At 42.8% G+C, this 25930-nt stretch overlaps 1 protein-coding gene across 1 annotated transcript in view; it reads left to right on the forward strand.

Moving 5' to 3' along the window:
- Positions 1–621: 621 nt before the first annotated feature.
- SMPX (small muscle protein X-linked) overlaps positions 622–25930 on the forward strand; it is a 51131-nt gene continuing 25822 nt past the window's right edge. The window contains exons 1-4 of the mRNA XM_081125915.1: positions 622–955; positions 4342–4398; positions 15606–15692; positions 21480–21628. Of these exons, the coding sequence (XP_080982041.1) occupies positions 4360–4398; positions 15606–15692; positions 21480–21614 (261 nt within the window). The 5' untranslated portion in view covers positions 622–955; positions 4342–4359 and the 3' untranslated portion in view covers positions 21615–21628. The remainder of the gene's footprint in view (positions 956–4341; positions 4399–15605; positions 15693–21479; positions 21629–25930) is intronic.

Consider the following 25930-nt stretch of genomic DNA (forward strand, 5'->3'; position numbering starts at 1 on the left):
ATACCCCCCAAAAAACCCAGAACAAAAATAATGAGGGTGTGCCTTAGGACTTGGCAGTGTTCTCTTTAAAAAGCGTTTTGCCTCATACCTGGTCCTGGCCTTTTTCATACTTAAAATCGATTTCTTCTTTATTTTGTTTAGTCTGCTCTCTCCTGCGCGCTAAGGTCAAAGTCATTGCTACCAGCAGAGGCAGTACAGCAGAGAGAGCAAGGACTCTGGGCCCTAGAACCACATGAGTCAGTTGATATGTGACCATTTTTGACCTACGAAAAGGGTGATGTCTTATAGTTCACCAGAATATTATAATCATCATCATTTGGTGACCATCTATTGAGTGATTCGGAAATAACTTTAACAGGTCCTAAGTGACCAAGCTAGGACTCAAATACTCTGTGATGTCTGTGCCCTGCTGAGAAGCTGGGTGCCATGCTGCCTCTTTCCTATTTTTATTGAACACTCCTTATCTTCTGGCCTCCAGGTAATAAAGCTAAAGATAGAAACTTTTCCTACTTTTCAAACTTCACTGTGCCCCCTCAGAATACGTGAGAAAATGCAGCCAGCATCTCCTGGAAGATTAGGAGGGCAGTAAGATTCCGTAGCCACCTTCCGGCTGACATCTGAGCCCTGCTTTCAGCACGGTCAAGCCTTTCGGAGGCAGCTAGCGTATGGCTTGTATCAAACTCTATATTTAGGAAGAACAACTGTGAGCTATGACAGGAATTCTCTTTAACACTTAGCCTTAAACCAAGTTTCCCTCCAGCCCAGAGCCGGGAGCAGCTCTCAATCCCGGGTGAGGCACCGAGCACTTGAGCTATTTCAGCCACATGCAAAGCATCGGAATTGAGATCGCAGCTCAGAGGACACCAAGCATCCCTTTCACCTTCTGAGGAGCCTTGTATTCTTGCACCTGGCTGCCTGGGGCTTTCCTTAGGCAGTAAACAAATACACAAAGCAGGTAAGCGGAAGGACGCAGCTCGGGCGCCTGGGCTTTTGAAGGACATTTCCTTGGTACCTAACTTGAAGTGACTACTTATAGCTTGGTAGGCTCGTAACCAGTGGGTGTGTAACTTCCTTGCAGATTCACTGTTCATAGGTGATGTTGCTGCTTCTGTTTTATAAATTGTGTGTATGTGTGTGTGTGTGTGGTTGAAAGAATATTGAACTAAAAGTAGTTTGTATTGGTAGTGACATTAAGAAACTTTCCATGGTCCAGGTATGATGACTGTGACCCTGAATATTATGTCATTTTGATTCTTATGGCCAGGGTTACAGTCTGTCAGCTGCAGACCGATTCGGGCTGTAAGCCTAGAAATCATCAGAATTTGGGGCAGAGATAAGCTAGCTCTTTGGTCTGCCTCACTGCAAATTATTGCCAGAGTTGTTTCACGGTTCAAGTTTGAAATGCTTTTCTCTTCTCCCTAAGCACCAGGCTTGCCCTCCATGACAGAGTTCTATCAACCTATAGATCAATACTCCAGCCCCATTTTTTCACAAACCCCACGTTAGTCACGCTGCTCCCTACCCAGGGTAGAGGGCAACACTCCTGGCTCATTGTGGGCACAGGTTCTGAACCGTGGGAACACTAAGTGCCTCTTCCCTCTCGGGGGATTTCATGCCAAGTGAATAAGGGGCCAGTCTAGACAGCGGGCCATCCTTCCACACCCTCCTCAGAATTATTTTTAGCTGCGGGACAGAAGATAATTCCCTTTGAGATTTCGCTTTGGCCTTTTAATTGACCTTTAAAAAGAACAAACAAAGTCCCTTCTCCGCAAATATTGATTTACTTTCCTGTGAACCCAGTCTTATTAGTGACACTAATGTTGACAAAATCTGAGTAAGCTGAAGGGTCTTGTCCAGAAGTCAGCGCTGGGGGCTGCAGCGAAAAGCCGGCGGAGGCACTGTCCCTGCCTCGGCACACAGACCGCCCAGGGTCCCAGGGACCTGCAGAGCTGCCGCGACAACGGCAAGCGTTTCCATCACAGATACGGGCTTTGTAAAAGTAACACACGCCGGTCCCACTTCCCAAATGGTAGCCAGAGCCGGAGACGCGGGAACAGCGCCGTGTGCGGAGCGGCGCGCCCCGGGCAGAGCGGCGGCGGCCTGGGCCCGGGAGGCGCGGCTGGGGGAGGTGCGCCCCCGCTCGCTTCCCTGCGGGGCGAGGCGGCCGGGCCGCAGCCGGGAGCACTGTCTATTTTTACTCATCGCCTGCTCTGCCCTGATTTCTCCGTGAATGAGGACAGCAGGCACTTACACAAATGTTATCTAGCCTGTTTGCAGGGCTGCGAGCTGGGAGCTGACCAACTTTCCAGCGCTGCCCCTGTCGCGGACTGACATACATGCTAAGCAATTCCTGTGCAAACGAGATCATACCAAAGCTACACAGAGACAAGGCCCACGGAAGATTCATCTGTTAAGCTTAGAGGTCCACGAAATACAAATCAATGCAGCTCAGTGAAAAAAATCAAGCACAAAATCAGCCTGATTAAAAAAATTTCAATGCAATATAAATAGCACATTCATTACCTGATTTTCCCCCCATTTCAACCTGTTATTGTAATAACATAAAGAAATTCCCAATTCCCACATTTCAAATCGCCGGGCAAAATATATTTAGAAGTTCCCAAGTGATATTAGTTAAACTTTAGTTTTGCACACATAAAGTATACTATATGCTGAGATATTTAGAGTCCTGTGCAAATTATTGCTTTGTATGACTTCTAATGGCTTTTGAGGAATAGAGACATTAAAAACTAAACTACCAAGCTTTTCCTTTTGAAATTGAACTGTGTGTCCTAGATCCAAAAATTAAAGATTCTTTGTTGAGTTTTGGACACTGCAGGAAAAAGAGCAACCTATTTGAAACATATAGAGCAAAATGCATTCCTGGTTGTTTAATTTGTTGCTGCTTTTAATTTTTTAACCATATTGAAAATAATTCTACCTTTATACATGGAGGCTATATTTCTAAATAACCAAAACATTCACGTGAAACTTTTCAAAAATCTCATTGTTTTCATGTATGTGGCTCCAAAGACTATATAGTTGGATGTACTAATTATAGAGATTGAAAAAATTTATGTAATTATTTAACTTCATATAATAGAGAGTAAGACTTTGAAGATCTGAAAAAAAAAAAAGGGTAAGTTTTCACAGAATTCTCAGATCTTTTATCTCTAAAATATTGAGGAGCATCTAGTACGTCAATTCTTACGCTGTGCTTAAAGCTGTAGACCAGTATTCAGTTGTCCTAAAAAGTCACTAGCTATGGGCACTGGCAGTAAAACAATAAATATTTGTATCACGCTTTATAGTTCACGAGGCATTTTCAGGAGCATTATGTCATTTTGATTCTTACCACAACCTGTGAAGCAGGTAAAGCTTGGGGAAGTGGAAATGAAGCCCGAGATTCATTTGAGTGAGCGACGCAGTCCAGCTTACACAGGACTTGCGGCCCGCGGCCGCGCTGCTCCCTGGGTTCATCCCCTCAGCGGTTCGCACGCACACGTACACGCATCAACAGGGAAAGTCAGCCAACCCATCTGACAGTTTCAGTTTAAAAGGCAGCATGTTTTTAATTCACCGAGTTTTTAACTGTTTTGCTCTGTTCTGGCAACATTTAATGGGCCGAGCGATAAGGACACTGATACAGAGCCGGGCTGTTGCCTCGCCCCGGCCCCAGTCAGGTCTCATATGCTGAAAGCAAGCAAAGACCCTTTGGGAAGGAAGCGCCACTGCATCTTGGGGACATGACACGGTCGCGTCAGTTGTGCTTGCCCTCTGGGGCTGCTTTGGCTCTGGACACACAGTGGGGCAGCGGCCCGCGCCCTCCGTGGCCGGGCGAGCGGGGAGCGTCCGGCGGAGGCCGAGGCCGGGCCCCTTCCCTCTGGGTGTCCGGCGGCGGGGAGGCGCTCTCGGTTGACTGACGCGTGGCCCTGGCAACAACTAATTCAGATCAAAAGTTCAGTTTCCAGCGGAAAGCCTCCGAGGCCCCAAACAAAGGTGTTTTATTCCCACTGCCTCTCCTCCGCGGCTCTCGGCGGGGGGCAGGGGGCAGGGAAGGAGATGATAGCGCCTTTCAAGTCGCTGATGGCCTATCGTTAGCATCGGGGCGCGGCGGCTCAGCGTTTCTGCTCCTGAATGATTTATCTGGCGCTCTCGGGTTGCCTCTCCCTGAGGCTTTAGGAAGGAGAGTCGCTAAGTAACTTTGGAAACTGAGACTGAAAGAATATATGGCCAGTGAAAGGGGTGACTGCCCAGTTGAATCATGAGTTAAGTTCTAATTTATCAAGCCCGAGAATCTGAATGCCGCCACCTCTAACAGTTTCGTACTTGTTTTTTTAGGGATAAGACTGCGTGAATATGTCGAAACAGCCAGTTTCCAATGTCAGAGCCATCCAGGTAAGTAGGCATATTTGTGTTTTCACATCAGCTCTGACTTCTAGCCTGTTTGCTTAGTAAATCAGACTTTTTGCAGTTCTTTGACCCTAACCGATGATTACCTTCAAGAAGAAAACAAAGACTCGTTTAAGGTACACTTGAGAAAGGATATAAGGCCGGTAAGGTACAATGAAGAAGGAAGAAGCTATTTTTGTTTAATTGTGCTGAGTTATAAGACAATCAAAGTTTATGAATGAGAATGAAATGTTCTACAAAAATGTAGTGTGTATGTTCTTTGATGTGTAAGTTTTTATATGCTCATTGATGGGAATTAAGAAATTCAATTTCCATTTTTATATCCAATTGAGTTTGTGGAGCCATCTGTTTAGAATACATCTTTCTGTAAATAATATACTTTTCTTGTCAAGTGTTCTTCCCAAGGCTTGGGTATTTATCTTTTAAAGTACATATGCTATTATGTCTCATCAAGCCCTCCCAGCAAATGAATTCTTTGGTTGTTTCAACTGACTTATGCATCACTCACAAAAAGGGGAGAGGGAAGCAGGAATTTGGGAACACAAATATAATTATGAAGATAACTTTCAATATTTGTTTTCACCAATTTGTTATTTCTCTTAAGGGCTCTGTGTTTAGCTCTCAAATGGCTCCCACACTGGGATGCTGGCCGCATGCTTTATTGTAAAATTCCATCTTTCCTTCCCATGAGCATGGAGCCATCTGTGCTTTCTCTAAAGGAACTTTCAGACATTTTTTTCCTGCACTGTGCTGAATACTGCAGAGCATGTGGCAGTTCCTGAATATTTGGGGTCTGCATAAACATACTCACAAGTGAGTGGTGGTATTTTGGAGGGGCGTGCGCGTGGCCAGGTTGTGGGCTTAGAAACCCTAGCGCACACCGGTGAGAGAGAAGAGTGAAGGGACAGGTCTTTACCTGTGGTGACTAATGCATAGCTTTACATGGATGGACTTCTTAAGTGGCAAGATCAACAACCACCTCTGGAAACGTGTCATAGAACAAACCAAGGAAGGGCATACTGGCAAGGAAAGAGTCAACTTCACATAGCCACGTTGGCCCTCTGGTGTCCACCTAGTGAGCCTGTGACATAGCGACATTGGTAGTGTAATTTATTTTGCTTCCCAGATCTGAGGGCCTCCTGGGGCCTTTGAACCTTCTCTTTACCCAGGGTGCAGAGCTGTTAATGGCATGGGCTCTGAGGCCAGGTTACTGGAGTCTGAGTCCCTGATCTATTTTGTACTGGTGTGGGATCATGGGAAAACAACTTGACCTATTTTACCTCTCTGCCTCCATTTCCACATCTGTAAAATGGGGGGAATAATAGTACTCACCTCCCAGGGCTACTCGTACAAGATGCTTAGAACAGCATAGTAAGCCCTCACCAAGTGTCAACTGTTATGATGTTATCATTCAGGAGTGATCTGTGTGAAAGTGATGAGAAGTAATGCACTGTACTTGAAGCTCCCACAGTGCGAAACATGAATTTCCTTTTCATTTCGCAGGACACAAAAACACAGTCCTTCCAGGCTGCCTTTGCTTCTCTTCTTTTTAAAGCTGAAAGTGTGTTGACTTTTTTCCCTTAGTGCTTCCCTCAGATCTGCACTGAAAATTCACCAGTATTTTATCTAATAATTTTGACCTTGATATATTTTTAGGTCTGTAATATTTTCTATTGACTGCTCTCAATAGCTGTTATTATACTGCATTTTTAAAAAATCCATCCACTCTACCAACAGTGGTTCCTTATGGATGTGGTATTGCCTCTTTCAATATATTTAATGCCACACAACAAAACCTAATTTAATGTACCTTCAAATGAAATATTATTTCTTGTGGTTAAACAGGATCTGCACTATCTGATATTTTCCTATTATATCTGCATTAACCTAAAGTAGGATCCATTAAATAAAATGCGAAAATGGTTACACTATACAAATGGCTATTTGTCTGGAACAAATAGAAACCTCAGTGGATGAGGGAGTGCCCTGGTTGTGTAAATACCACTCAAAGATCTTAGATGTTCTATTCAACAGACTCTAGTTGCTTCTCCTTTTTATTAGGATCTTATCTCCAATTTAGTACAACTGCCATTTCCTGGGTGCCTACTTTGTGCCCGGCACGCTAAGTGGGCGCTATGCAAAGAGGAGTTGACAGCTGAGCCCTGTGTTTGAGGAGCTCAGTCTCCAGCGCTTACTAGCTGTGTGACTTTGGGCAATGCGTTTATTCTCTTTGTGCCTTGGCTTCGTCATCTGGCAAGTGGGGAATTAATCACAGTGCTGATCTCATAGGTTTGCTGTGAGCATTAAATGAACTAATACATATAAACGCTTAGGCCAGTGCCTGGTTGATTGTAACTGCTTAATAAGCGTTAGCCGTTATTATCAATCATCATCATCATCATCTAGTTCAAAAGTTCCCAAAGTATGTCTCTTGGAATACGAGTTTTATGGGCTATTGTTACTTAAAGGGTTCCATGATAAAGTGTTTGGGAAACATTATGTTAAGCAGAGTTGAATAGGACCTTTACTGCAGAATTTCTCGGACTGCACAACTTGCTGATGGCTTCGTAGATTCCCAAGAAGGTGGTAATATGTGCAATGTTTTCTAAATATATTGGACCATTTTCATGAATACTTGCAGGTTAGTATTTTGCAGGGCAAACTTCTTGAAGTAATGACTTAGATCTCTCTTTTGTCTGGATTGAACAAAACTTAGCCACTGTCAACAGTTTTTCTAACAGCCAGGCATTTAGTTAGCTGAATTACTTACTGCACCTATGTGTGTCAGACAGCATGGAGCCAAATGGCTACAAATCTCTGCCTGGCCACTCACTTACTCTGTCATCTTAGTTTACTCTTCTGTAAAATGGTAACAATCATACTATTTAATAAGATTTTTGTAATGAGTAAACAATATAATGTATGGAAAGTGCCTGGTTTATAGCGCACAAATTCCTTAAGAGATGGCTTCTGTAACTATCCAAGTAATGCACAGAGTGGCCTTGCTTTCTCTCCAACTGGTTCCATCTCTTCCATGCTCCAGAATAAGAGGGAGGCCAGAACTAGACCCACCCTTAGTGGAGATGGACAGTTGTCTTTCACATTCATACTGAAGAAGAGATGGCCTTTGAATTGTAAGAGGATTCTATGTAAGTCTACATTTCTTTTCAGTTGTAGTAATGAAATCTCATTTATGCCAAAGACATAAATATATCCTTAAGAAGTCAGTTGATCCTTTCGTAGCCTAGAGAGGGCCTTTGTCTCCAAAGCAGCTGATAAGGATCTAAACCAGATGTGGGTAAATCTTTTCTGTAAAAAACCAGAAAGTAAATATTTGGAGATTTGCAGATCATTGGGTCTCTGTTCCAGCTACTCAACTCTGCCATTATAGCACAAAAGCAGTCATAGGGAATACATAAGTGAATGAGTATGGCTGTGCGCCAATGAAACTTATTTACAAAAACAGGTGGCAGTTTGGATTTGGCACATGAGCTGTAGTTTGCTGACCCCGGTTCTATATTCTCCAGGCTGACTGTTAAACTCCACTGTTGATGGGAGTGGATTTGCAACCAAGGTAACGTCAGTACACTAGGTAGAGTGGGTCTGATCCCTTCAGATGAAAGAATTTGACATGACAGGTGGTAGAGAAAGCTAGAGCTGCAGGGAAATCTAATGCCATCAGCAATCTGCTTGGTGAGTTTCTCTAATGAGACGGAGTGACACTGGCCACTGGCAGCACCTGCCTGTCCTTCCCCTTCCTCCTGAAAACACTTCATTTGAAAACACAATGGGCCTCCCCAGGGCCTCAGCCCACCCAGAGCCAATGGTCTCTTGGCTGTCACTTTTCCTTCCTCTCCACCATTGGTCAAAGTAAGCTGAGTATTCTTTGTCTTCTCCCCTGAGGTCTGAGAGCTTCGTGGTTAAATGGGAAAGTCCTGTACCCTAGTCTTAGCTCTGCTCTGGGACTTCACTCCCCTGGTCCTCGTGATCTGCAAAGGGAGGCTGTTTCATTAAATGACCTCTAAGCCTCTGTCCAGCTTCTAATAGTCTATGAACTTCTTGAGAATAACTTCCAAGGTTTATTATTAGGACGATAATAATAGTAACAATTTCTTCACGGTTTACTATGTACTTGGCACAGTGCAAATGGGATTTCTATGGATTATAATGAAAGTTTTAGAGAAGAGAAAGAACTCACCCAGAACCACACAGCTTGTAAGTAGGAGAGTCAGGACCCAAACCCAAGCTGTGTGATACCAAAGCACACGTTTGGATCCAGCCTGCAGCACTACGTAGCCTCATTACTTACATTCCCTGCCTTGGCACGGAGAGTGAGGATGGGGGAGCTGGTGCAGGCCATCTAAAGGATAATCGGAAGTACTAAGGCTATTTGAGGGACAATTACCATTTTATGGAGGCTGGGTCCTCCCTTTTAAAGAGCTCAACAGAAAGCGTTAGAAAGTGTCAGCATTCAGCGAAGAAGCTAACAGCCTACACTGATTACTGTAATCTTAAATGTAAGTTGGCTAGGAATGACAGGTACAAATTAAAGTGACTCAGTGACGGACACAGTCTCGAAATACACAGGACCATGGCCACGGAAGTCCCACCTCTCTACTTAACTGACTTAATCAAACTGCTTGTAAAACTAAACCTGACTCCATCATACGTTTCAAAGGAATGACTGTGCGAGGCCTGCGCCGGGAGGTCTCCCAGCGCTGCTCAGTCCCGCAGAGCGGAGCATCTGATGTCCTGAGCGCTGATGCTCCTTTCTCTCCCCCACTGTCATCGCTGCTCTCCTCCGCATTGCCCGGGGCCTAAAGGCTCCGGAAGAATAAAAGGGCCTGACAGAAAGAAGAAATTCACAGCCAGGAGCTAGGGACTCTGTGTGCGCCCAGTCTAGGATTTCCAGTGCAAAAACAATTCCAGGGCTGTGACAATCCTTAGTACAAAGGGACACACTATCACCACCCATGGTTGGTCAGTTAAGCCAATACACTGATTAAACTAAAAAGGGTGATGAATGATACACGCCTCCTTTTAATATTTTACTTAAATTTAACCATAAAAAAGAAACTTTCCTTTGCCACTTGTTTCAATGTAGAGTTAAGGCCTTTTCTTTGACCCTGCCTACTGTTTCTTTCTTAGGTAAATGACTATAATGCATTGTTTATGATTTCTAATGCTGGGCTCTTTAAAGTGTAGCCAGAACTTGAATGTAACAGTCTGATTGTAGGGGCTCAGTGCTACTTCCAGTTGGTAATTTTTGCTGCTCTAACCAGGGCTCCATATTGGTGACATGAGGCAAGCAGTCATCTACTGGCTAAAATATGTCATTTTTTGAGGCTGACATTCACACATACTTCAGAGCATAACCGATAGTACACATTATCTTAATAGCTGTATAGGACATTCTGTAAAGTCTGCTTTTCCCTGGATGACGAGACTACAGTTGAGTCCGAAAATCACTGAAGAGAACAGAAATTGTTGAGAACAGAATAAAAAGAAAGAAAACCTTTTGGTAGAAAACATCACGGGCGAAGAACAGTATCTGAGTGGGAGTTTCTTAGGCTGAGTCTGAAAGTTTTGAGTATTCTGAATCCATTCCATGTTTCAAGAATACCTAAAGAAGAAAGGAGTTATGCATTCTACTGATATAGAATTTTATTTTAAAATAGGTTGGACTATGTTTTAGTTGGCACATGTGTCTGTCTCTCTTAATTTATGCTAATATATCAAATAAGAATCTCATTTTCTAATCGGTTATTGAGGACACATACCTCTTCCTGAAAGTGTTCAGTGGAAAATGCTAGAAATCTCAAAAGACCATATCCTGCTCGATTCAGAGAAGGACTGCGCCTGTAAGACTAGGGAAGTGCAGAAAGAAATACTGCGAAATGCAGCCCTATATTGTTTCCTCCGCCCACCCACAGGATAATGGTGAGGGTGAGGCTATAGATTCTGGCAGGAGCTGCTGGGGACCTTTGAAAACTAAAGATAGAATCGGTTGGGCGGGGTGGTCATCTGAACAAAAGTGCAAAGGGAGGAAACTCCAAAGGCCTCAGCACTAAAAGGAGAGACGGAGTGGGGACCAAAAGGGAGGGGGAGATGCGAGAACAATGGCCATGGAAAGAAAAGTGGGTTGGGATTGTCAGTACCCTGAGGCTGGCGGCTATCAGAATCCAGCCCCGCGGGGGAAAGAAGATGTCGTTCCATTGTAAGTCTCACAGGAGTGCCTGTGGAGGGAATATTGTTTCCAGAACCCTTGGGCCCGAAGCCTGGAGCCAAGCAGAACAGTACAAATAATTAAGGGAGTAGTGGAATTACCTTACAGGGAATTCTTTCTGCTTTTCTTTACCTGGTGAGATCAAATGTAGTATTCATTTCACATCAGATAGGCCTATTATCAGGGAACCGGATCCTGTTCTGGCAAAAGATGATCTAGTAGATTTTTTCCATTCCCAACTTCGAGGATGCAACAAATTATGTATAGCTTGGGAAAGCGGCGCATTGGATCTGCTGCACCAGGGGCACCTTTAAAAACATCTGAGATGGACAAACCTCAAGGGGGAAAAAGAAATGCAAGGGTATGTGCTACAAAAACAAACAAAAAACAAAACGAAAAGACAAAAGCCTGCCCCCTTTACATTTATACAGACTCTATATGGAGAAGGAAGTTCAACCCGATATTAACTCCAGGTCATGATATTAACTCCAGGTCATCGATATTAGACTTTTCGGTCTTGGTTTAGTCTTTCCTAAAAAAGTAGCTCATTTCCAAAACTCACTTTGAGTGGCAAATATCATACCCAATTTGCAGATGGAAAAACTGAATCATTGAGAAGGTATTTTATTTGCATTCAAACAGAAGTCGGTGAAAGAGACAAGATGAATCAATTGTGTAGCCGATGGAGTAAAAACAGAGAGCTGCGAGTCTAGGTATTTTGATCAAATTCAAGTTATAAGGCATTTTCCTTATGGCTCTAATTTAGTCTATAGTTTGTCCCTTAGATATCACCGCCCTACAATTATATTAATGAATCATCTCTAGCCATTTGCAAGCAAGCCTCTGACACTCCCTTCAGGTGTTCATAGTAATGATTGGATACCTGACGCATTCTTAGGCTGCTTTGGATCCTGTCAATATTTGCTGTCAAAAAACCCATTTAGGTTCTTGGTTTCTTAAGTGGTGCTTTAAAGATGAAAAAACATCAAGTCAGTGAGTTAATGGCTCATTTTTCAATGTGGCTTTTCTTTGACACCTATGCTGGAATTATCCATTTGTGTGCCCCTTTCCAAGGCCATTCTCAAAGTGTAAGCCTGCAATTTTAGGATCAGTTTAGAGAGTTTTAGAGTGGCTAGAGCTTTGGTTAGGTGAAAAGAGCTCTTTGGAGAAGGATTTGATGGAATGAAAGGTCTGTCCCTAAGGTCAGGCAGTTTCACTTTGGAATCCTGGGTTTTCCTCAGACTGTGTGACCTTGAGAAAACCATCTAATTTCTTTGAGGCTCAGTCTCTTCTTTGTCGGTAAAATGAAGACAGTCCAAACCTCAGAAGTTTGTTGTGAGGATATAAGTGTTGTGATGACTAGGCTAAATATTGGGATTTCGGGGTGAACAAGGTAGTTTGTGGTAGATGGGCCTGGGGGGAGTAGTTACTGTCACACAACCTTACCACATTGTTAAGATGAAGGCTAGTCTCAAACCCAACTCTGCCACACACAGACATCTGTTAGACGCACATTCATTAGCAAGCAAGCATAAAACCATTTATACAGTGTGTCTGTGAGCTCCATCAAGGCTCAGCTCTTGTCCCTTTAAGTGCTGCGAATGACGGCCGCCTCGCATAAACATCTCGTGAGGCAGGTGGGGATTCTGTTGCCCTTAGTTGGCAGCAGCCCGCTGGAAATGGTCATTAGCAATGGCTAGAGACAGGCCTATTTGGGGATCACCCCTTGAGCTGTCTCTGAGGATGAAATCTACAGGCATCAGATACTTACCCTCTGTTCAGCAGGGAGGGGATTGTCTCCAAAGTATTTTAACCAATCTCCATATCTTAACCTCCTCTAATTTGATGAATAGAAACTATTTCTAATGCTCATTCCAATATTTCAGCTGTTTTTTCATTTTTTTCCCCAAACATCGAGGCCTCAGGTGTTGGTGGAGATATGGCTAACAGAAGCACTTCAAGTTGCAATCCTGGGAGTGTGGCCTTAGTGATATTTTACCACCCAACCACCCCAGGAGGATGAGCTCCCAATTAGAGCAATAGATGCCCCCAGAGTTGCAGTTTAAACCAAACTGCACGTATATAAAAGATCACACTGTCTATGCTAAAGTAGTTTAAAATAAATTACAGACAACTTAATAGGCAGAGCAAATAGTTCAAGTATACATCAACACTCATCCACTTAGGGATGGTAACTCTTTCAATGGTTGTCAGATTGGCTCCCCAAGTTCCAAGGAAATGCTCATGGCTCTGGGCTTGGGGGAAGCAGATGGGGTTCTGGGCTTCCTACCACCTCAGCCAGAGCAACTCCACCTCCACCTAGTTTGCATTTTAGATGTTCTTGCAATCCTTTACTTGAAGGAAGGGTTCTGTGGCTACAGGTTTGAACACCACTGATGAAGCCTAACATTCCTACTACAAATGGGGGAAAAGAGCTCCAGAGCAGTTGCCACTTTTTCAGTGACAGATTATCTGTAGCAACTCCTAGCACTGGGCTCTTTTCACTACCATAAGCCACCCATGTACCAAGGAGAGGGTACATGCATGGCCAAGATTAATCTCTAAGCAAGAAAAGGCAGTATTCCTATAGCATGTCCTTTTTTTGGTTAATCCTCACTTAAGAATATTTTTTCCACTGATTTTTAGAGAGAGTGTGAAGGGGGGGTGGAGAGAGAGAGAGAGAGAGATGAAAGAGACTCATCGATTGGTTGTCTCCCTCTCGAGTCCCTCTTGGGGCCGGGGATGGAACCTGCAACCCAGGTGCGTGCCCTTGACCAGGAATCGCACCCTGGACCCTCCGTTCTGCCGGCTGATGCTTTAACCAGTGAGCAAAACCAGTGAGGGTCCCATTGCATGTCCTTCATCGAAACATTACCTAGGGCGACTTTTACATGTTCCGTTACCGAAAACTACGACCTACTATAGAGCATACACACTTGATTAAATGGGTTAGTTCAGCACTATAATCTTACAGAAACAATGTTAACTTGAATTCATCATTGGGAAGATGTCCCCTGTAGAAAGTTAATTAATGGGTCATGGTAGTGCTGATCTAACCAGTTAACCTTCTCCCGGACAGTACCTATATTGACTTTTCCTCTCTTTCATCCAAATTGTCTATAGTAACGGAAATAGTTATTGGTTCAATAGAGATCACCTCCTGTGGGTGTTATTTACATCGTTTTGATCTTATTTCAGTACCCTAATGATGTTTCATTCAATCTGTGACACTCAATTATAAACTATTATTTTATATATTAAGAAATAAAACATGCCAATTAAAATTTTAAGATACCATCGCTGTAAAGACACACTCCGATTTCAGAGATATTAAAAGGGATACATCTTGGGATCCATGAAGTATGTTATCGTATTTGCCACCATGTAAGACATATTTCCCCCTTACCTTATGTCCCCTCCTCCTCCCACTCTGTGCCTCCTGATATTTCCATTAAGCAGAGGAGTAGCCGAGAAGGATCGGCCTTAGGCTTTCCCGAATGCTTCCCTCCAAAATTGTGCTGTCCTAATATTTCAGCATATATGGTGCATCCTGATCAAATATACTTCTTGTCTTCTTGGCCCTCGGAATGGTGAAATGCCTCTCCTGACACCCCCCACAAACACTTGGGACGTTTCCTTTCTGTGGGACCAGCTTTATTCTGGTCGGGAATGGGCCCCTAGGTGAAGGGCACTTGCTGCCTGGGCGTGCACACTGCATGCTCCCTGTCCTGAGTTAAACACTCCCCTGGCAGCAGGGCCCACATCAGGCGGCTCCGCGCGGACCTGACCACGCTTCCTAGTAATTTTATGTGGTGTGGGACCAAAGTCATCCACACTGTGTCATAAAGTAAAATACTTTAGTCTCTTTGCTCAGGCATCATTTTCATGCATAACATCAAAGTGCAATTTCAACTTTTCAAGCCCACATATCCAGTTACTCATACGGCAATGAACATTTTATCTCAAGTGGAGAAGAATATGTTCTGCCTTAAAAAGTTTTAACGCTTGTTTTATGTGAGTGATACTCCTGGTTGAAGATGTTTCTGGTCTGCATTAAGCATGCTTGTCTTTTGAAATCAGATGAAATAGGGACAAAATTCAAATTTACATATTCTCTTCACCAAGATTAACCAAAGAACCTATATGCCTATGTGCGTAACCCAGGGACACAGGCAATAGTGCGGGGAAGGCCTGGGGGGAGCGGCTGGAGGGGGCCAAGAGGGGCAAAAGGACGTCTGGAATGCTTTCATCAATAAAGATAATTTTAAAATTGCTGTCAGTATATTGCTTGCATAATTTAAGGTTTAGCATCGTTTACTTTTATTAGAAGGTAATTTTTGCTAACTGTGGATGGCCATTAGTATGTTATTTTAATAAGGGACAAGAATCTATGAACTGTGATCCAACAAACAACTTTTCAGCACTCTTTTTTCACAGTGGTGTGTTGGGAAGAAGGCAGAATACTGTCAATTCTAGGCTTTAAATAAAGTGCTGGAACAGCCGTAGGCCACTATGGAAAGGAGGAGGCAGTTCAGGAGGCGCGATTGCCCCCTCCCATGGTAAATCTGAAGGAACCTGAAGGAGGGCTGAGGTGTGGGATGGCTTCTGTGGATGCATTTCCTCCTTTCCTATCATTATTTGTTCCTTTCCCATCCCAGAGAGAGAAAAATATAAAGCACCACAGGAGGGCAACAGCCAGAACAAACTGTCTTCAAATTCTTCCATTGAATAGAGAATTGTGAAATCACTGCACAGACCTAAGGATGAATAACAGAAATTTGTAATAAATGGAAGTCAAATTTGCCTTTGTATATTTTTGTATTACCATTACAGCAATTTTCTTGAGGTAAAAAGCTTTAAAGATGTACTTTTCAGATGTGTTTTTTCTCACACCGATTACCGTCTCAGAGTATCATTACAATGTCTTCCTTTCCTTGAGCTAAATCTTCCCTATTTTCTCTTTTAGGCAAACATCAATATCCCAATGGGAGCCTTTCGGCCAGGAGCTGGGCAACCGCCTAGAAGAAAAGAATGCACTCCAGAGACGGAGGAGGTGAGGAAAGCAGCTGGCAGAGCCCAGCAGCGTCTTTCTCCCCAAATCCTGGCTCGCGCGGGGCAGGGGCGCACTGCGGGCTGGCTCTCCAGGGCAGGGAGGCCACCAAGGGCTGCGGGCCAAGGAGTCCTCACGTAGGACATACATTCCTTTGATGCCATACTCATCAGCACGAGACACACTGCCCCTTGCTTCCTTCGGCCAGGTACAGGCGCCTGGCACACTTCTGGAAGATGAGTCTAACATATAGTTTGTTGATTGTGTGTGTGTGTGGGGGGGGGGGTGGTGCATAGCCTCTCAGACGTCCTTGGTCCACAACAGTCACTAGCTTGGTAAGTTTTCACTCCATGGTTTTATTGAACCAAGCAGGACACATTTAGTGCAGCTTCTGAGGAGTGATGAACCCCAGCGGGAGCACAGGTAATAAGCACGTTAAATTGCTTGTGAATTCGAACAGAAAGCTCCAATCTCTGGGTATTTCCTTTGAAAAAAGACTTTGCAAGGGAGCCTATCAATTTCTGTATTTTTCCCCTCCCTCTAATTCTTTACCTCTCCTCCAAATGCAAATACCTGGTCTTCTAAAACAGGCTAAAATTAATAATGAGTACAATAAATACAGAAAAGTTCCTTCCCCAAATGTTTGTATTTCATCCCCAATTGTGACCTTTCTGATAAAACCTGGAAGATCTGGTTCTGAAAAAAAGATAATTAAGGTTTTGGAGCATGTCATTAGCACAAGACAAGGAAAATGGAATTAAATAAAGCCATAAGACATAACAAACTGTATTTTATCTTTTTAAAAAGGTGAAAAAGCTTTTTTTTTGGTTGGTGACATTTTTGGTAATTGCCCCAAAAGAGCACTATTTCAAAGTTTCCTAATAAAACTGGTTGTCTCTCATCTAACCTCCCCCCCTTCCCAGTAAGTAATTCCTGATATGGTCCTGAGTTAGTGGTTCCAGCCTCTTATAAATAGAAAGATAATTTTTGAAAGGAGGAGATGGAATATTTGGGTGATATCACCAAGTTCTGGAATTTCAGCTACTAAGTCTACTTTGATGAGCAAAAATTTTGAACATACAAGTTAAAAGGACCCTACCCTACCCCTTTTCTTATGGTACATAATCTCCAGCTCTGGTGCTGTTAACTTGGACAGCCAGTTAACTAAGGATCATGAGCTCTCTCTCTGGGATTTTGCTCAAGTATTTGTGAGTCTATGTCTGCAAAATATGATCCCCTCCATTCCTTAGAGAATCACTTTGAGGAAAGAGTTGGTGATATAACAGACATGGCATAGCCTAGCAGGTATTCAATAAATAATTGTTCAATTGATCTGTTTATTCAATTTTCACGAAGGACTCCTGGGCCTTGTATTTTGCACGTTGTAAGAAAAAGGCATGGGGAGCTAGAAGGGTGAGCAGTGTGATCCTTCCTACACCTCTATTTACCTGTAATTAGATTTTCTTCCTGTGTTTCCTCTTAAGCTGTGTCTGTCACTACCATGGCACTCAGTTGGAAGGTAGCTTGACCCTGTCTTCTCACTAAATTGACTGAAGTAACACTTGTTTTGGAGGCTTGCATTTCAGCTTCCCTCTGTGCTACAGATGGCCCTCTGCTCCATGTGTCCCTGTTAGGGGGTTGGGGAAGCACTGTGCTCTCACTCCTGCCTTGTCTTCAATCTGATGGTTCCAGCACATTCTAAAATAGCCACACACTGATACAACCTTGTTTGTGAATACTTTATGACCAGCCACGTATACAAGTGGCAACCAATGTTTTTCCCAGGGTGGAGAGGAATGAGGTATCCACAGAGGCCCCAGGAGTGTTTCTTGAACTGAGCTACACCTTTCCTCTGGGGCTCATGGGTCCGGAGGGTGGAATTAGGGATTGTATTCCCTTATTGTAAGAGCAGAAATGATCTCTCGAGACTTGTGGGGTCTTAGGGAAGGGTGGGATCTAATGACTCAAGTTCTGGGCTGGATCTTAGAGTAAGTTTCTCATGGAAACAACACTATAAGGGGAGCAGTTAGGCAGCTTGGCTGGCTACAAGGTGGGGTTAGTAGGAATTTGTGGGCTTGCTTGAGGTCCTGGCCACCTTTTGTGACATAGTTTGAATGGGAAAATGGAATCTGAATTCCAAATAACTTACAGCCACACTTTTTATTATTATCTAGTTTGCAAATTTGGAATTGCTTACCCTCTTAGATTTAGGATTCCTTGCCTAGCCTTCCATTATGATAATCACTGGGTAAAGCAGGGATCATACCATCCCATCCCTGAACGAACAGGCTGCCTCTGCCACAGCCAGTTGCTCCCCAGCTTCACTCCTGATATCATCTCAGATATGAAGGGGTGCACCCCAGTAGGAAGCTAGGCCCAGCCTGGGGCTGCCTGACAAGGCCTGTGAGCACTGGCTGGATCTCCAGCCCCCCAGTGGTTTTGCAGCCCTTTGCTCGGCTCACAGAGCTGGAGCATACCGTCCGTTTGCTTAGCCCAGCCAGAGTTTGGCCTGTGCTCGACACAGAGGCCTAACAGCCAAATCCTAATAAGCACGGCTTGTCTTTTGCATAAAACAAGGAGGCTGCTTGTTTGAAGTGATTTGAAAGGTACTGACAAGCTCCTACTCTGCCTCCTAAATCTTTCTTTTGACTGAAATTCCATCATTTTTAAGCCACAATATAGCATGCTGAGATTTTCTGTTAATTCTTTCCCTCTCCATCTGGACCCTTTACAAGATGCAAACATACTATGTGATTCTGGTCCCACCACATCCTAACTGCATGGTCACTGTGCTTCATTTTTCTCAACTGTAAAATGTGGATTATTAATAAGAGTACCGCATTTATAGATTGCTATGAAGATGAAATGAGTTAGTATATGTAACTTAGAACAGCTAGCAGTCTGTTTTCTGTTATTATTAAGTCTTCAATTTGAGCATGAAGGAACACATAGGAGGGTTTAGGGGGAAACCCAATAGGGTATGTGGTCATGAAGGCCAGATAGCTAGAAAATGGTTCACCCTTGTGCTAAATTTTACAAATACTCCATCACCCCCAAAGGGAATCCCTCCCTTGACAACAGCCATTCCTAAAACTGGAAATGGTCTGGGGCTGATAAGCCTTTTCTCTAGCTATTTTTATCTAAATCAAACAATGTCTTCCATGTCTCTTCTCAATTCAAATATCTACGTCCAAAAAAACAAAAAAAAAGAAAACAAAGAAAGAGAAAAAAAAAAAAGGCACTTGTTATTCAAATGGAGCCAACTGGAACCCTGTTTGTTCATACCTTAATTTATTATAATACTTATAATAACAAATTCTTAGATTGCCATTATTTTTGAAAGATGAAAGAAGATTCAGTTAAGAACATGCACCACCACTAACCTCCTTCCTGAGTTAATATCATATCTACTTATTAAATATATCCACTTATAATTTTCCATTACCTTGATAAATAAAAAGCACAGTGCACTGAGGTTTTAATAACTTGAGAGGAAAGTGACTGGTATTAAATATTATCATCCTATATCTGTGTATATTCACATAATAAACTTTTGCACATAGACACAAGTGTAAAATGTCTTAATACAGCACACTTTGATATTACAAAGACAGTGAATGTGACTTACCTGGGAACTTAACAGAAGGAATTAGAAACATTTTTCTTCTTCATGCTTCTTTATTAAGATCTACCCACCTAACAACCATGGGAACATTTATAACTAAGGAAACATTTTTCATTTCACTGCTACAGATATTAAGAAAAACCCCAAAATTTTATAGCCTTAAGATTTCTTTCCAAAAGCCTAGCAAAGTACGTTTTGGAATACCTGGACCTCCGAGTGGAGGTTTAGCAATTTTCATTATTGCTTCTAAACCTGCATTTATAAATGATGAATGTATGTGTACACAGGAAAGCTGATCCTATGGCTCTGTACACTGACCGGGGGAAACAATATCTTCCAGGTATTTACAACAGCCATAGTCTACACTGAATTACTTTATCATCTCGTGTGGCTGACGTGTTAGCTAGTTCATCAGCTAGCTGACTGTGGCAGAGTCAGAGAAAATGGCTCTAGGAAAAATAATTGGCCCTTAGCAGAAGAACAGAACCTCGATATTTTAGATTTCTACTCATCCACTCAAATAAGCAATTTAAAAACGTTTCTATAAAGGACATGTCTATCAAGTAATTGGTTCGAATTTAGGAAGGTTGAGCACTTTCTTCCGTTTCACCTTAGGGTCTAGACAATGTGAGAACTAGATGTAGGGGCCAGAAGGAGGCACAGCATCAGCTTTAATGCTCAGGTTACAGGGATGCCTAGTTGGGCTGGCAGCAAATGTGTGGTTTCCCGTTCCTTTCCCCCAGAACTGGATTGGTTCACTCAATTGTCGGCCCAGCAGATGGAGCTCTGCCAGTCTCACATTGGGATTGTGTTAGTTAGGGTCCTCCAAGAAGCAGACCCAAAGATGGGATTAGAAGTGCAAAACACTAATTGGGGAAAATGCTTGTAAGGAAAATTGGAGGGTTGTCGGATAGTGATGCGGGTGAAGGACAGTGGGACAGAGGGCTGGGCGAAAGTATCTTAGATCTCAGTGCTGTTCTAAAGAAAATTCTCCAGCCAAAGTCCCTCCCAGAGGAGACTGATGTGTCCCAGTAGCAGCTGCTTTAGGATCCTGTGGCACTCAGCCAGTGGCCAAGAGCAGCCCGGGAAGTCTGACCTCAGGGTGGTGGTGGGCGGGATTCAGGACAAAGCAGCTGGAGCCAGCTTTCAGTTACCCTCCCAGCAGGAAACTGAGCCGAGAGGCGTGTTCTCCCGGCTGCCAGGGCGATCAAAGGCTCCTCCAACACCTTCCTTTCAGGGCCCAGAGAATATGCCCCTGAACCTCCAGCAAATTGGAGGAATGAGCTCACGAACAACCTTCTTCCCTAGTAATGAGCTGGGCGTTCCAGGAGCCACACACAGCAACTGATCTTATTGTTTATAGTCACTCTTAATGTGTACATACAGGCATAGATTTGTCACTGTATATTCTCAGGGTTAATCAGCTAAATAACAATTAACAAGTATGCTCGTGCACTTCTGTACCAAGTGCTGGAGGAGCCACAAAAAGGTATAGAATGTGGTCCTGCCCTGCAGCTGCAGCAAAATAAAACCACAGTATGACAGGAAAGTTAAAATACTTTCCAAAGCAGGAGGGGACAGCTAGGCTTCCTCTTTGGCTCCATCTTAGCCCACTCTCATTCAAAAAGGTTTTGCTTTATATCAGTTTCAGTTTGTTTATGCTTTGCAGAGATGTCATTGGAACAAAGGCTGGCAGTCACTGCACCCCAAACAACAACAACAAAATTGAAAACTCCTAGACTAAGTTATTGTTAGAGCCAGCCGTGCACTAACATTCTGCAAATCTCTGCTGTTCAGGCACATTATGATCATATGATACCAAATTAAACTTGATCTGGCAAGTTGCTTGTATTGGAAACATGAATCCTTTCAACTAGTGGTAATTTTTATTAGTAATCAGACACGAAACAGTACTCTAGTGTTTTCTAAGTCACGTGGAAATTACTTGTTTTCTTCTTCCAACTTTATTCCACATTCCTCTACAAACTTCAGGAGATCTTCTTGAAACTCTGAGGGTGTCTCAACAGCACAAGAAAAAAATCACTGTGCTAGACTTACACTCTGACATTATTCTTGCTTTACTTTTTTTCATGTCCATGACCCAGAGAGACCAAATGTCTTTTTCGGTGAGTTGAATCTCTCTTCTTTCTTTTCTTTCTCTCCAGGGTGCTCCTCCCACCTCGGATGAGGAGAAGAAGCCAATTCCAGGAGCGAAGAAACTTCCAGGACCTGCGGTCAACTTATCGGAGATCCAGAATATTAAAAGTGAACTGAAATATGTCCCCAAAGCTGAACAGTAGTTGGAAGAACAAAGGTGAGTGAAAAACTATTTCCTTCGTCTACTTCATCCAACATGACTGGATCCCACCATTCACAGTCTATTGCATTTTTAAGCAGAAGTTTAAGTTTAGAGGGAAAGAATATATACTGGGAACATAGAACAGGTATTCATCTGGCTGCTTGTCCATCGTTTGTTTTTTCATCCACTCACTCACTGAACCAATATTTATTGATCATCTGCTACGTGCTGAACACTGAAAACAGTTATTGATCATTTACCATGTGCCGGGTACTGTGTGAAGAGCATTATAACCACTGCTTGTTAAACCTCATGATACCCAGTTATTGCTCCCATTCTTGAGTTGAGTCTTAGAGAGACTGATTTTCCTCATCTATCATGCATCCTAAAAAGGGGGCCTGACTTCAAAGTAGTGCTGTCACCTACTTGTTATACTGCGCGCCCCTTTCTTCCACTGCACCTTACAGAAGTACTGCGCGCTCCCTTTGGGTGTCAGGGGGCCGGACTCTGACCATGTGGATAGTGAAGGCAAGCACGGCAGTGGGGCCTGTCATGCCTTCTCCCGCAGACATAATGAAGAACAGAATGCCCTGTGGGACAACCCCATGAATAATGGCAGTGTTTCCTGGGCCATGCGTATGCAGACGTACTAGGATATTTGCAAGGCAGTTCTACTGAAAAGATTTCTTTATAGTGCAGGGAAAGAGGGAAGCCATTTAAAGTTAAAAGAGCAAAACAGTATCTAGTATTTTCAACACAGTTGCATAAAAGAACAAAGGGGTAAGAACAAAACACAGTGGATTTTATGACCACAGAACTAATGCCAGGAACCTGGACAAGAACAAAGTGACACCAGCAGGAACTGACCCGCAGCGTGGCTACACACACTGGTTACTGTTTATGACAGAATGCAACCAACTGGTGCCTGAGCATCATCACACGCAGTCCTGCTTGTGCTGCCACGCTGAGCTGAAATATTCCAATGTGCTCGGGATGAGGCTGCAGAGCTTTCTTGTGAGAGAGCCCAGAGAAGGGAAATTAACTTTTTGTAATATTTATTATCATCACCCGACCAAGGCTTTTCAGTTAGACACATGAATTTTTAATGCAAACTTTAAAGGGTTTTGCTTTTATGAAATCCATGTCAACCTAAATTTAACTCCAGTTCGAGTTTCAGAAGAACTTGGTTTTGAAGATTCAAAGGAATGCTGTTTTCAGATTAGCTCCAAAGTGATCTTGTAGTGTTATCCGGCAGTGAGGTTGATTTCATAGCCTTGGATCTATGGTTACAGTAACAGGGAACACTATCAACTCGATGAAATATCATAAATGTAGCAGACTAACCAGAACAAAATTTTTTTTTGTTACTTGATTTTCTCAGAGAGGAATTTAATGATTCTTGTCTCCTGAACAGATTCTAATAATGCCGATTTGTCCTTCTTCTACAGGAATGTGAAAACCTAAGTTGTCAGGGTAATTGACCTGAATGCAAAATGAGTACAGCATTGTTTTAAGCCAAGGAATGATTTTTATTTCTTCTAGGAGACGTATTAAGCTGGTTTGCCTCTGACTCATCAATTCTTCTCCAGCAAATAAGTCATATTTTGAGACTTTCATGGTCATGGTTTGTGGTTAGAGAGGGAGAGCATTTCTTAACATTGAATAATTCCGTGGACTCATAAGCAATATATACCGTGGACCAGACATCATTTAGCCCTTCACTGGTTGGATTGATTTCCCCCTTCTTGGGCCACCACTTTGTCACCTATCCTCACCATGTATTGTTCAATGATTTGATCAAATAGATTGTTCACTGTTTGAAGATTGAGTGAATAAGTCCACAGTGCCAAACACTGTGAAAACCATAAGACCCAAGGCTGAAAGTCCAGATTATTACTATTACAGTGCTTTGGACATGTAAGATGGAGCAGCATCTGCTTCCAGTGAGAAATAGACAGTTCAAAAATAATAGCAGGAGACTTCAATACCCCATTTTCAACAACTGATAGAATAACTATACAGAAAATCAACAAGGAAATTTTCTTAGTCTGTTTGGGAAGGTGTAAGAGAATACCATCTACTGGGTGGCTTATAAAGAACAGAAATTTATTTCTCACAGTTTCAGAGGTTGGGAAGTCCAAGACCAAGGCTCTGGCAGATTCGGTGTCTGGTGAGAACCTGCTTCTTGGCTCATAGATGGCCACCTTCTCATTATGTCCTCACATGGTGGAAGGGGCATGGGAGATTTCTGGGTCTCCTTTATAAAAGCTCCTCATGACCTAAACAACTCCTGAAGGCCCCACCTCCAAGTACCATCACACTGGGGGTTAGGCCTCAAGATATGAATTTCGGGGGGGGGGGGAGATAAACATTCAGTCTATAGCTGAAATAGAATCCAACAACAGTGGAGTACATGTTCTTCTCAAGTGCACATGGCACATTGTCCAGGACAGGCCATATGTCAGGCCATACAGCAAGTCAAAAGGACTGAAATCATGTAAAGTATGTTCTTGGACTACAATGGATGAAATTAAAAGTCAATAACAGAAAGAAGTTTGGGAAATTCACAAGTTTTGGGACTTAACACACTCCTGGATAAACAGTCACAGAATAAATCACAAGGGTAATTAGAAAATACTTTGAGCCCGGCTGGGCATGGCTGAGCAGTTGAGCATTGACCTAGGATCCAGGTGATCGGGGTTCGATTCCTGGTCAGGGCACATGCCCAGACTGCGGGCTCAATCCCCAGTTGGGGGCATGCAGGAGGCAGCCGATCAATGACTCTCTCATCATTGATGTTTCTGTCTCTCTCTCCCTCTCCCTTCCTCTCTCTGAAATCAATAAAGATATATTGAAAAAAAGAAAAAGAAAAAGAAAATACTTTGAGACAAATGTAAATGAAAATACAACATACCAAAATTTGTGGGATGCAGCAAAAGCAGTGCTTAGAGGCAAATTTATAGTTGTAAATGCCTATATTAAAAACGAAGAAAGATCTCAAATCAATAACCAACTAATCAAATCAATATGAGCAACTCCCTATTGGGGAAACATGCCCTTGATCACCCTAGAGTAAATGATCTATATCTACATAAATGACAGATGATTAAATTGATATGTGAATAAAAGTATCATCCCTTTTAAATGATAAAATACAGTAAATTTAAAAATCTACTGATATAAACACTATAACAATGTATTAGAAGCTGGGAAATTAAGTAATTGCCCATAAGATCAACATTCTAGCATAATACAGTAGTCACTTAGATAGCTTCTCTCCAGTCTTTTTCTTTGGGTTTACATATGGGATAAATACAACAAAATTGCTAACAATATGGGATTTGGGGCCATGAAGACTTGGTCTCATTGCCCTCTACCTTTGCAATTTTCAGCTCTATGTCTCTATTTCTTCATTTCACTGAAAGCAGAAAATAGCATTTTCCTCACAGGCTACTTGTGAAGAATTAGGGAGATGTATTTTGAAAATTATATCCAGGCACAACTCCTAGAATGGGGTAAATTTAAGTACTTAGTAAATGGGAATTGGTTTCCTATCTTTTCCAGTTTACATTTGCTATATAAGTACTTTTATGTTGTTTTGCAGCCTTCAGAAACAAGATGATTTATTTCTCATAGTCTTTGACTTATCATGATTTCATAACCTTTTCCTTTTGCCAGAAGACAGAGGACATATTTATTGTTTTCCATAGAACTAAACTTAAAAACACACACCAACAACTTCTCCAAATGTCTTCACTGTGGTTTGCTGGACATTTTTTTTTGTCCTCAATTTTGAAATATCCCATTTTGACCCAATTACAGAAGCTCTGTTCACTTTCTTTGAAGGAAATGTTTTTGTGCTGAGATTTTCCACTTTATAATGAAGCCAAAATTCTTTCAAATCGTGATGCTTTTTTTCTCCTGCTCCCCACTTGGTTAAGATAAAGATGGGTTCAGCAGTGGTTCTGAACTGCATCAAGGTTTTATTCATTTGTTTTTCTGCCTGGCAAAGCTGTTGTTCTAGACCCTGGTTACAGCCTGTGTGGGGGTAAAGCACTGTTGAGGGTAACAGTGAGGAGCCATTAAGCTGATTGTGGTAGCTGCTGTAAAAGCCTCTCCACAGCAAACACACAGAAGCTACCTGGATGGTTTCGGGGTGGGGTGGGGTGGGGGAGTTGGGATTGGTGAGAGAGCTTTCAGGGAGTACACTCGAGACCAGAGAAGTACATCTGCTCCAGCCAGCTTGGTAGAAGGCTGAGGTGACTCAGGACCCAATTCGGCAGAACCTTGTACACTGGCACATAGATTTCCATGGGT

Source organism: Miniopterus schreibersii (genome assembly GCF_964146895.1).
Source record: "Miniopterus schreibersii genome assembly, chromosome: X".
Lineage (NCBI taxonomy): Eukaryota > Metazoa > Chordata > Mammalia > Chiroptera > Miniopteridae > Miniopterus > Miniopterus schreibersii.